The 13,076-nt window shown below is 48.4% G+C and overlaps 1 protein-coding gene across 1 annotated transcript; it reads left to right on the forward strand.

The window, feature by feature from the left end:
- The first annotated feature begins 4,613 nt into the window (after positions 1 to 4,613).
- On the forward strand, positions 4,614 to 6,248 carry DIO3 (iodothyronine deiodinase 3). Its single transcript, XM_041476297.1, has one exon. It carries the CDS (start codon positions 4,805 to 4,807, stop codon positions 5,627 to 5,629), a length of 825 nt encoding a protein of 274 aa, XP_041332231.1. The 5' UTR covers positions 4,614 to 4,804; the 3' UTR covers positions 5,630 to 6,248.
- Positions 6,249 to 13,076: the final 6,828 nt, after the last annotated feature.

The raw sequence follows: 13,076 nt of genomic DNA on the forward strand, positions 1-13,076 counted from the left end.
CTACTCAGCTACATTGCTCAGCAGGACCTTGTGACAGCCACTGTCACCTCCTGTACATTTCCTATGCTCTTCCACTACACAAAAGGGAGACTATCCGCATCTGCAGTGAAACTCGTTTCTGCTCTTAACACGTTCTCCCTGTGCAATTCCATCCAGGGGTGGATGGATAATATTGCTTAAGTCAGTCTGATGGGATGGTCCTGTTAGCCCTGCTTTGGCCACAAGCTGTGGCCATTCCGCTTGTGCTTCCTCCGTACCACAGATGATCATTTCCTTTCATCATAAACAAGTTTAGGGAACTAAACTGTCAGGAAATAATTATTTTTTTCTAAAGCCAAGCTCTTCTGCCTCCTTAGTCCCCAAAGCATGACACTGCAGATCATTTCAGGATCACACAAGACACAGTGCAAGCAGAAGTGAGAAAGGATTAATGGGATGGAAAGTTGCACTTTTGTCGTTCAAGTTGCACTGAAAGTTATGCCATTAGATACTATTTTAGGCATTCTAAAGTGAATCCACTCACCAAAACCATCTGGGTTTAACACCAGAATTCTTTAATCCAGGACCTGTTATCTAGTTTCTATCCCAGCCTGACAGGCTGCTGGCACAACAGGGGCACTAGGGAGCAGCCATGGAGAGGCAGGTGCAGAAACCCACTAACACATCAGGAGAACTGTACACTTGGTCACATGGCAAAGCATTGGTAGGTGGCTTACAGGCTCAAGAAAATGTTGGTTTCCACTTACTCAGGGTGAACATTGCACTTACAGACCTTTGGCTGTAGAATTAGTTCTCCCAAGCTAAACAACACTTTCCCAGTTCAACCCAGAGTCAGCAAAAAGTGAGGGGAAAAAATTTTGAAAGTTTCAATGCAGGGAACCTCTTTGTCATATATGACACGCTTGGCATGTATTTGAAGGTAAGAGTGACAGGGTGGGTAGGAGATTCAAGGCCATGGCTCTGCTAGTGATTTTATAGACAAATCTGCAGCACAGCACTTTTTTTCTTTCCATGCTCAAACCTACTGGAGGCATTGCCTAGGTGCTTGGATTTGTGTGGTTTTTTTCTGAGTCATATAAATTTTATTTAAAAAAAAAATAAGACAGAAGGGAGGAAAATAAGAACAGGTGTCATCTAAAAGTGGTGAAAGATTAGGTGAGAAGCAGTTCCAGAGACAGCCAGACCCATGCACAGTCTCCAGCGTATGGTAACTTTTCCAGAGGTGTTGCTACAAGCAAACAACTGCAAATGGAGATTATCCACCACCAATTTCAGCAATATAACATTCACCCACTTCTTACAGATACCAAACAGGTGAGTAATTTACCACTGTACCACTGCACCTCTCTTCAGTCACCGGGTAGCCACTTAGATGAGTAGAAATTGTCCAGCTCTTATTTCAGGAAAGTCTTTTTCATTTCCTTCACATAGAGTTCTACCACATTAATGACATGGAGCTTAGATGACATGAGAAGTGGAACTCTTCCAAAATATATTTCAGTTCCTGTCAGAAAGTATTGCGTGCCTTTGTGCAGGAAATTATAAAATAGAAAATAAACATGTAAATATACCATTTCAACACATCCTCTACATCAAAGCAGACCTGATGGTTTTAATTTCAGCTTTTTGAGGTTTTGCTTTTATAAGTTGCTGAATTTATTTTGTAGCTCCTGTTTATGAAAAGAGCTTTAAAAGAGTTATAAATTACATTTATCAAATGAAGAAAAACTACAGCTATAAAGTTCTCAGAAAAAAGGAAATAATGTGAACCATGTATGTGCACTTGTGCGAGGACACACACACACAAACTTATGTATTTTTAAGTTAGTGACTGCTGAACCACAGACCACATGCAGAAGAGTAGAAACCACCCATAACCAGATGTGCCACTGTAAAACCCATATTTTAGGATATATTCTATGAAATCCTCAGTATACAGGAAGACATAAGTTCCCACACTATTAATATCAGTGATATGGATTCCTAGAAAGACTGACTACCTTCACACACCTAAAAATAACCCAAGTTCCAACTGGGAGGTACAGCCTTTGGGAAGTAGAAAGGGGGTTTAACAGAGCTAAAACACAGGATTTTGAGAACCATCCAGCTTAACACAGACGTGAGAACAGCAGCAAGACGTCACTTCAAGCCTTCCAAGGACCAAAGGGGGCTGCAGAAGGAATTCCACCCTTTCCCACGGAGTTCATACATGGGCATTGCACCTCGGCTGAGCCTGTCAGAGCAGGGCTTGTAGGGCCATGCAGAGCCACCCTTCATTTCACCAGGAAACAGTGGCCTCAGGACATGCTTGAATTTTCCTGTGGCAGGAAAGTGTAGCACTGGGCTAGTGAAGCAAAATGCTTCAGTTCTCTGCTCTGAATAGCTGAATAGGAAACCCCAACTCAAAGTTTTCCTTCAAGTTATAAAAACAAAGCAAAGCTGTTTACAGGGAATGGAGAAATAGTCATTTCCAAAGTCCCTATCCAGCTGCAAATAGAGAATATAAGACCAGATAGCATTTTTACCTCGGAATATCTCTCACTGATCTAGTAGAGCAAAGTTTGTTGATATTCAGGGTTGCAAACCCATCTGTTTACTCAGGCTTTTGTCTGTCAGCATAGTTTGAAGAGGTCACTTTGAGAGATCAATTTTTTTTCCTGGGGGTTTCTTCAGAGCTACCACAATTTGTTATTGCGTCTCTTTAGAGGCTTTAATTTGTGGTTTTCAAGATTGCATAACTGCACAGAGAGGTGGTGAGAGGCCCACATGAATAGTTCAAAATAAGTTTGACAATATAGTAAATATCTACTCAGTAATTTTCCCTGGACTGAGCACCGTGGAATGCCAAAGAAGTTATTAATCAGGCTAGTGGATGAACGTGGCTTTATGAGGGCTGGAGCATACGTTTCCCCTCAGATGTTAAAATGCTGAATAACCTTGTTGCTGACTCCAACTAAAGACGAAGCACCAGGGCACTACAAACCAGCCATCTGATTAGATGCTCTAAACCAGCCTATTCAGAACCAGATAAAGAAAAAAATAAAATGGGATTTTAATTTTGCCTTTTATTTAGGGCTCTTGTAATAAGTTACATAAAAATTAAGCAAGCTGCCTAGCCTCCCATGAGGAGGCTCAGCATTCATTTTTCCATTTCGCAGAAGATAGATGGGAGGTACAGACACGCACAGTCACTTTTGGAGCACCAACTGCATCTGGGGGAATTGCAGGTCCTCGGGGTCTTTGGGAATCTGCAGCCAGAGGCCTGGCATTGGCCACAGGCAGAAACAGGGCACTCAGGACCCACAGGCACACTGGGTTGCATGTCCCAAAGTCCGTGTGACAGCACCTGGGTGAGTGGCAGCTGCAGCAATGGCTCAGGGTTGCATGAGCCACATTTGCATAGCAGAGGGCAGTGTTCAGCGTTTTGGACATGTCCCTTTCTAAGGAAGCTGCTGGGAAAATGAAGTGCATGCTGCAAGCTGGTAACCCTGCAACAATTGAGTGGCAAAGTTCTGAGTAGAGACACCAAACTACATTTAAGCTCCGTACTTCTGGGACAGGTCTCCATCTAGTTCAGCAGGAAGGAATCTGCCGGCCATAAATTCCCTCTGATGGGTGAAGACTGAAGGCGGCCAGTCAGTGTTCAGCCCTGCATAGTGAGCACTTTGCTACTGATACACAACCCACCCAGCCCACAACGACTCGGTATCCGCTCTGTGGACAGCACACAGCTCTACCTGGCCGTGCCCGTGAGGTGACACTTCAACCCTCAGTTTAAGGATTTTGCCAGACCTAGTCCCGTCAGAAGCTCGTGTTTGTATGCCACTTGACAGGTGCAGAAAAGTACTGCTGGCTCCTCCTGGGACGCCGTCAAGGAGTGTCTGCGCTGACTCGCTGCTCTCGAGGATGCAGCAGGACCCCAGTGAGCAGCGGGACATCGCAGAAGCAGCGCTCTCCTCCTGTCGCCTCCGCCGTCCCCTCTGCCCACCCATTGTAGCGCTTCCCGCAGCACCGGCCCCGCAGCGGCCGCGATGCCGCCCCGTGTCCGCGAGGGGCAGGTGGCGGGGCCGGGGCAGGTGGCGGGGCCGGGGCAGGTGGCGGGGCCGGGCCCCGGGGCAAAAGGGGGACCGGGGCAGCGCCCGCCGTCCGTCCCGCCGCCGCCGCTGCCGGAGGATGGGGCGGCGGGTTCGAGACCCGGGTGCTCCCGCGGCGCCGGGGCGTGCGGTGGGGCGGAGGCTGTGCACAGGGGGCGACCGGACTGCCGGAGCGGGGAGGGGAGGAAGGCGCGGGAAGGGACGCGGCGATGGCGGCCTGTCCCTGTCACCTGCAGGCGCTGCCGGGACGGCCCCGGCCCCCGCTCCCGCCCCGGCCCGTGCCCACACTGCCCGTAGGGAGCCGGGCCGGGGTCGGCTGTGCCTGTTGCATTGTCCTTGGCGGGGCTGTCTGTGAGCGCCCACCGCTATCTGAGGCCGGGGACCCCGGCGGTGCCCTGTGTCGGACTCTCTGCCCCGCCTGATAGCGGCTGCACCCTGCTCCGTTGCACGTCCCTTGCGGCTCCTGCCGGGGCTCTCTCCCCTTTTGTCTGTGTATTTTTAGGTCATTAGAGTGGAGGGGTAGGTAATCCCCAGGCTCAAGTTCCAGAGGGGCGGGTTCTGGACGGAGGTGGAGTCACTTTTCATTTAAATCCCTGACTATAAAATGGGCTTAAAGAGAAGCGGGATCTCAGCTGTGCTGCACAGACCCCGGCACGCAGGGTGCGTGGGGGCCCCCCGGCAGCCAGCGCCCTGCTGCACAAGCCGCTGCGATGCTCCACTCCGTCGGCGTTCACACCTTGCAGCTGCTCACCCAGGCGGCCGCCTGCATCCTCCTATTTCCCCGCTTCCTGCTCACCGCCGTGATGCTCTGGCTCCTGGATTTTCTGTGCATTAGGAAGAAGATGCTGACGATGCCCACGGCGGAGGAGGCGGCCAGCGCCAGCGAGGAGCCGCCCCCCGACGACCCCCCGGTCTGCGTGTCCGACTCCAACCGCATGTTCACCCTGGAGTCGCTGAAAGCCGTGTGGCACGGGCAGAAGCTGGACTTCTTCAAGTCGGCGCACGTGGGTTCCTTGGCCCCTAACCCCGAGGTGATCCAGCTGGACGGGCAGAAGAGGCTCCGCATCCTGGACTTCGCCCGCGGCAAGAGACCCCTCATCCTCAACTTCGGCAGCTGCACCTGACCCCCATTCATGGCCCGCCTGAGGTCCTTCCAGCGCCTGGCCGCGCACTTCGTGGACATTGCCGACTTCCTGCTGGTGTACATTGAAGAAGCACACCCGTCCGACGGCTGGGTCAGCTCGGATGCAGCCTACAACATCCCCAAGCACCAGTGCCTCCAGGACAGGCTGCGGGCAGCTCAGCTGATGAGGGAAGGGGCGCCCGATTGCCCCCTGGCCGTGGACACCATGGACAATGCTTCCAGCGCCGCCTACGGTGCCTACTTCGAGAGGCTCTACATCATTCAGGAGGAGAAGGTGATGTACCAGGGAGGCAGAGGACCAGAGGGCTACAAGATCTCGGAGCTGAGGAGCTGGCTAGACCAGTACAAAACCCGGCTCCAGAGCCCCAGCACGGTGGTCATCCAAGTGTAAAAAGGACCTGGCAAGAAGCGCAGGGGTGGAGAGGCAAGGGAGGGCGGGAGGAGAGGTGGGGAGGGAGAAGGCACTGCGTCGCGGATGGCAGGAGCTGTCTTCCCGCGGGGACACTCGAAGGAGGCTGCTGTGCGAGCTTTCGAGCAAGACGTGCCATAGTCCTTTCTCTATTCAAATCATGTTGATTTGCCAGCCACGCTCTGTCAATACTGTATTTCCATGTGCGTTTTGTAAATAACTCTCTTTTTTTTCCTTTTTCTTTTTTTTTTTTTTTTTTTTTTTTTTTTTTTTTTTTTTTTTTTAGCGTTTACTATTTTTTAAGGAGGCTCTCTTCCTATGGGATCTGTTCCCTGCTGCGTGTGTGCGCGGGTGTGTGTCTGAAAAGTTGTGTACAAGTGCTCCGTGCTGCCTAGCAAGTGCTAACTGGGATTTCTAGTATTTCTTTGTGATGACCGATTTTGAAATGGGTTTCTCTAATGCCAGGAAATCGCGTCTGATGTTGTCAAATACTAGAACTGCCAATAGCCAGAGCTGGACGGAATGTCCTATTTATGTGGGGGGGTTTTGTAAGACGTTCGTTCACCTTCCTTTTTTTTATGAATTTTTTAAAATAATAAAGGCTGAGTAACTACACATCTAAGGTTGACTGCCTTTCTCTATCTTCAGACCGCTACGTTCACTTTCCCTTTTGCCTACCTCGCAACACCCCCCCGCAGCCGAGGAGGGGCAGGCGGAGCGGCAGGCGGGAGAGGATGCGCTGCCGGGGGCTCGGGGGCGGCGAGCTCACGCTCGGCAGCGGCAGGAGCGCGCACCGCCCGCGACCCAGAGGAAAGGGAGAGTACTGGGTGTCCTCATGGGGAAATCCAAACCTCCGGGGCTCCTGGGGGAGGAGACCGGTCAGGAGGACCGCGTGCTCCCTCAGTGACCCCGGACTGAGCCCTGAGCCCTGTAGGGCGAAGGTGCAGGGCTGACCGGCGCCGTGCAGGCAAGTGAGTCCCGACCGAAAACACAGGCTGGGGAAAGCCGTCCTGGGTGGGAGAGCTGCCCCGCCAAGGACGCCTCTTCTCCGGTCCGGCACGCAGGCTGTGCCGGACCGGAGCCCGGCCGGGAGCAGCGCGAACCGCACCTGCGGCGAAGCGCGGCTGAGAGGCTCGGGCAGGAGGGCAAAGCCCAACCCGGCCGTGCGAGGCTCAGCCCCACCCCCGGGGGCCGGCAGCTACGCTGTAAAGGGTGCGGGGTGCCGAACCTTGCTCCCTTGGACCCCGACAGGTGAGACAGGGCGTGGAGAGCATCCCGCAACGTCCGCGGAGCCGTACAAAGCTGCCCAGAGACAGTGGATCTTTAAGGACCACCCGTGGCGTCTCTGAACGCCTCCACGTCCTTGACAGCAGCGGGACGAGGCGCCCGAGCTGTTTAGCCCCTAAGTTTTGGAGATGGGTGCACGGTCCGAAGGTGGGGCAAGCCGCCGACGCAGCTCTTCGCAGCTGGGCACCGAGTCGCTCCCGTAGTGCTCAACTAAACCCGCGGGAAGCTGTTTGTAAGGGCGTTACAGCCCCTGTCTTGACAATGCTCCTCCGGACCCGCAGTGTTCCAGTCTTTCAACATTCACGCTTTAGACTAGCACGCGTAACTGCTCCCGCCTCTCCCCGCAACAAAAGCAGCACCGAGTGGTCCCTCACAGAGAAATCAGATGCTACGACCCTGTTCGCCCGTCCCCTTCGCCCCCGCAGCCTCCCTGAAAATCGGGCCGCTCTGCTGAGGTGTCAAAGGATCCGGCTCAGGTGCCCGCTTCGGGCTTCCCGACCCGCCTGGCCATTGCGCCTGCTCGGACGGGGTCGAAAGCCTTTCAGCCCTCCTTCACCTTTGCGCTGCCCTCAAGAGCGGACCCCCCGGCACCGGGCTCAAGGCACCGGTTCCGCCCGGCTCAGGTGCCTGCGGTTGATGTTGGGGCGGCTGGGCGAGAGCCCACCCTGAGGTGGTCTTGCTTCCCTGGCCGGGCGCTGGGCGCAAGCACAGAGCCCTCTGCGAAGTCCCGGAGTGGAGGGGAACCTCGGCGGCAGAGCCAGCAGGACAGGCTGGGCAGGGCATCACCCCGCTCCCCCCGGCATCACCCCGCTCCCCCCGGCACGGGCAGCGCCCGCCTAGGCACGGCAAGGTGTGGGTGCCTGAGCCGCGGCCAGCCCCCGTCAGTGCCGCCCGCCTGCATGGGCACATCAGCCTCGCCTCCCTCCCGGCACCCCAAGAGGGAGAATGAGCGCTCCTCCCTGGTACGAGACTCCCGAGCACCACAAAGCTCGCCGTGCCCCGCTGCGGGACAGCCGAGCCCCCGCTCCGCCCCGCTGCCCGCGGCTCTCAGCGCGGTACCGGCCCTGGCCCTGCCCTGCTGCGCCTTTCCCAGCCCCACGCACGTCGTGCCGTAAAAAACAAAGGCAGAGGAGCAGCGGGTCTCCTCTCTCGGCTACAAGGGCAGACCGTGTACGCGATTGCTGCTTTTTTTTTTTTTTTTTTTTTTTTTTTTTTGACAGCTTAGTTTTCCTGATTTTACAATAAAGCCATTCTTTTCTTTCTCACCTCGTTATCTCTTTCCTTTATCCGCTTTTGGCGAGTTTTAGTTGTAATCCGAAATTACGGCAAGATCCGGGCACATCCCCACCCCGGCCTGGCCCCCAGGACATTTTCCGGTCATACAGACAGAAATGGTCACTGTGGGCTTTAATAATAACAGAAACAGCCTCATCTTTACTCTCTACTAGTAGCAGATCTTGGTCAAAGGCTATATGAGGTCAGGAATTTTTTTTCCCTAAATAAGTCAGCTTTCTAAAGCTACATTCCTCCATTAAAGCGAACACAGAGATCTTATTTATCACTTTCTCTTTAATCAGCAACAGAATAAAAATTTGCTATGAATTCCTGGAATCCCTGAAAGAGATCACACTTTTCCTTTGCACAAATCAAAGTTATCTGCTTCTATTATACCCTCCACTTAAAATGAATCATAAGCCTCCATCCCACTGAGCTTTCTCGGGGATACTTGTTTAGCACAGACGAGAACAATACGTTGTACATCTAAAGAGCCCCGGGCGGCAGAAGCCTCTCCGACTGATACAAAGGGTTGAGAAACGTCCTATCTTTAAAACGCATTTTTAGTGCCCTTCCACCTCCCTAGTGCACGACAAACAGAAGTCAGAGAGAGCAGAGAGATTTATCAGAGAGAGATCTGAGTGGCAATTACATGTTCTGTCAATAATTAATTGAATTATGTCCTCATCATAATTACATACAGTCCTCTAGCCAGGAGGAGAAAGGAAAGAAGGAAGTGGTGGTGTGGTCAGAGGGGGATCTCAGGACATGGTTCTAGTCATTAAAAATGTGATGTAACATTGCAATCTGGTGTATTCTGAGACACAAATGGGGAAACACAAACGAACCCAACTACTAAAATCTTATTTGATTTACAGCAGGGAGACAGAAAAAGCACTTGCCTTCATTAGTTATTTCCATTACTACTTTCTGCTGGGAATTTAAAGGTACTTTGCCATGTAAAGACCAAAGGTCTTCCTCATTTGAACTATGACCTATATGTTGTAGTCTTTCTATTGTTCCCCACATACTACCTGACTACATTGGATGTTTCTGATGTTTGAAATAAAAAATTAAATTTGTCCAGAAATTAAATTTAGTCCAGCAAATACAAATGACACATTCAAATAGTCTTGCAAGCAAATTCTTACTCTGACACTTATTTTTCTGTATTTCTTCCAGTCATAAGGGAGATCATCATATCATTATTAATTTATTATTTACTAAGAGCTGTTAGAGTACTCTTCTGGTACACAAATGCAGGAAAACAAAGAGCTTGATTCAGTTCTCACACAAGTTTTGCACTGGTGTAACTTCAATGACACGGGTGTAGTCACTTCAGAACCACCTGGGTGTAATTATGATCAAAATCTGGGCTATTGCACTTCCTTTGCTTTTCTAATGGTTCAAAACCTCTATTTTTCTACAGCATGCTGTGGAAGACAGACAGCTGTTTGCATATAGATCTCAGAAATCATCCTCAAGTTCCTCCTCACTGCCAGTGCCAGGGTCCTATATCCTGCTGCAATTTAGGCATGTCAGCACATTTCCTCACCATTCTGCATCCTCCCTACAGCATGAGAGCCGTAAACCCCATCAATATGTGTTTCCTTCCACTTGTTAAGGCTGATCCTCCTGATGTCTTGAGCTTTAGATCAGGTAGCTTTTCATTCTAATTGCTTTTGAGATCCAGCTGCCAAAAGGGAATTTGACACCTGCTTCCCTCCTTGCAAATTTCTCTTTTCAGACAAGAGTTTGAAAAGGGGTTCATTTATGACCTCCACTTAATTGACTAACTCACGTATTTCTCATCTTCTTGGCCTTCCATCTGCTTCTTCAGAGATTTTGGAAATGGTTTACACTGGTGAATTCCCTAACATTTAACTAGAATTGCGAACAGTAGTCAGTACTTCCTAAGTGAAAATGCAATACAGCACAAGGTTAAAATCCTTCAGCAAGTATGTTTTGCATGAGAATCCTCCTCAGGGCTTGTCCCCTCAAAAGCGAGGCTCCCTCATTCTAGTCCATGGAGTTCCTGTGCCCATCAATCTTAGAAGATCAGGTCTGTATGTTGTTTCATCCCTCTGGCAAATTAATAGCTCTGTCCTGACTTTGCTCATGGAAGCATTTGCTTCCATTTCCTTTCAAGTAATGAATATCCTCCATCTTAAAAGGACCTTTAGGACATGGCCATATGGGGTAAGGTAGCTCAACCCCCTACACAAACCCCCAGTGGCCAGAATTACCCCAACACGGAGGTGATCCCAGAAAGTCTGATAAAGGTATCCAAGAGCTGCATTTTGTACTGGAGTCCTCAAGAATGAACTGGCACATAGTTCCCAGCAGAAGAGCATTCCATTATCCATTATAAAGCAATGGACACCTTGGAAAATTATAAACAGATTTAGATTTTACTGAAACGCCTAGCAATGAGGGTAAGAACTATGATGAAGTTTTCATTCTTTTATGGCCATCTTCTCACCATCTTAGGTTTATAAAGCAACTAGTGCTTCAGCAGTCTGCAGTTGAACAGATTTTTAGATCCCAAGTCATCCCAGGCTGGATTTTTAGGGTCATAATTCTATTTTTCTTGCATCTTGGTTTTCTTGCCTGAAGAGTCAGTCAGGATATATATTCAGAATCACAGCACATTTTGAGCTGGAAGGGACCCACAAGGATTATCAAGTTCAACTCTTATATGAATGGCCCACATGGGGATGGAACCCACAACTCTGGCATTATCAGTGCCACACTCTAACCAGCTGAGCTAATGGCTTGCAGTGACAAAATTCAGTATAGCTATTTAATCACTACAGGTTGTCAGGCAAAATTTCTTAAATTATGTACCACCTTACAGAAATTAAATGGAGTGTCACTGCATAGAACCTCACTTCAAGTATCATAAATTTTAAAAATTTTGTGTTGAAACATCTTCCAGAGCTTTCTCTGAGTTCATATAACTTGCAAACATAATTATACCAAAGATGCCATTAGTGCCAAAGACCTGATAGTGAGAATAATTCCTAAGAATAAAAAAAATAATTTCATAGCATTTGGATAAATTTTAACACATATTTATTTAAAATGCATTTTATTAAGTTATAAATAGTATTTTAATATATATGTTATGACTTTTAAGAATTGTTCTAATGGAAGTGACCCTTAAAAAAACTATGGGACTGAGCTGAAGAAATTCTGGAAGTTGCACAATTCCATGCAAGAAAAAAAATATTGTTTATTTGATCATTTTCCATTTGTGATGAAGGACAATCAGGAAAGAATAGGGTGCAAGGCTGCTGTTAACCAGATTTGCAGCACATGGACATAGAGAACATACTGTGCCACTAACACACAGACACATACAATTGCAGAGATCAAAATTAGCCCAAAGTGTATTTGGAACGTTGAAAAGGGAGAGGCAGGGAGTTGGGCATTTTACACAATAAAATAGCTATTTCAAGAAGTGATAAATATGAAAAAAAACATTTTTTAAATTACTAAGTTAATTTCTGTGTATTCTCACTCAGAAGGGGAACACATCCATTGCACGGTGAATAATGAACAGCTTTGAGGAAATGGAAGAAATTAGATGAAACTCAGTTGTCTTGTTCCCCCTACTTAATTTAATAATTTTTTGTTCGTTTAACTGTATATTGCCTTCTCTAGAAGGCATAACACTGGAACTATTATGCTGGGTTCTAGTCTATTTGATGTTCATGCAGTCTGTGTGCATTTCTGTCATTATTTAGTATCTTTGATACTAAATAATCTACCATGACATCTAACTGAGTCAATTGTTCTATCTACCTGATGAGAGGGAAAGTGTGGTAAGCAAATGCAGCAGAAGAATTTGGAACTGTTCCCCGGAACTGACCGTCCAGACCTCTCCTATTCCTGTGAGATGTCTTCAGTTGATTCATTCAGCCATAATAAATTCCAGAAGTTATCTATTGGGAGGATCAAAATGGAAGAAAAAAGAGCAGATTGAGGAAGAAATGTCGTGGATCTTGCATGTTAGGTTTTTTTACTAACTGAGTAAAAATCTTCTGCTGCCTTTTCATGAACACAAAGACAGATTTGGAGGAGCCCCATAGTGATTTACCAGTAGAACTGAAACAAATTATTACATACCTTAGAAGTACATATGTTTTCTAAAGCTGGGTAGGAAGCTACCCAGAAAGATGTATATTAGCACTTCCTGCAGACACTGCTGGAAGCTAGAAAGATCTTTTTTCTTTTGCCACATATTCTGTATCGCTATGAAATCACTTTGAAATCTTCTGGTTTGTTAATAAATCTAATCCCAAGAAAAAGGACTTGACAGAAAGGAAAATCAGAGTTTATTCTGTCTTTCCAGTTATTGAATGTGCCCTCTGACTCATAGTTCGTTCCTAGATCTGTCAAGCCCCTCTTGCTCCATGCAGCAGGGCAGTGGTTCACGGGCCAGACGATGGGGAAGAAGCCACTGAGGGCTCTGAGAGGGACCACAGCACTGTACTACAAATTCCTGAGATAAGGGCCAAACTTTGGGACAGTGAGAAGAGGGAGAAGATTATTGCACGGAACTGACAGCTGACAGACAAGCACAGATAAATACTGTCTCTGAAACCTGGTGCTATTTTTACTATCAGGTGAGAAATCAGGGCGTTCATTGCAATTCCCATATCGTTCGTTTTTAGACGATGGATGTGTCATCATTGCAAAATGGAATTTGGGGTTTTTTGGAAAAGAAATCAACACTTAAGTCATACTTTTGAGCAAGTCAAAAGACACCCAAGGGTCTGATTGCCTTGTATGCTGTTCTTTTTAATAAGGCCAAGGAAAAGCATCGCTGGATGGGATCATAATCATCTGCTGCTTTAATGCA

The sequence above is a fragment of the Pyrgilauda ruficollis genome, unplaced genomic scaffold, assembly GCF_017590135.1.
Source record: "Pyrgilauda ruficollis isolate IOZ18807 unplaced genomic scaffold, ASM1759013v1 scaffold38, whole genome shotgun sequence".
Lineage (NCBI taxonomy): Eukaryota > Metazoa > Chordata > Aves > Passeriformes > Passeridae > Pyrgilauda > Pyrgilauda ruficollis.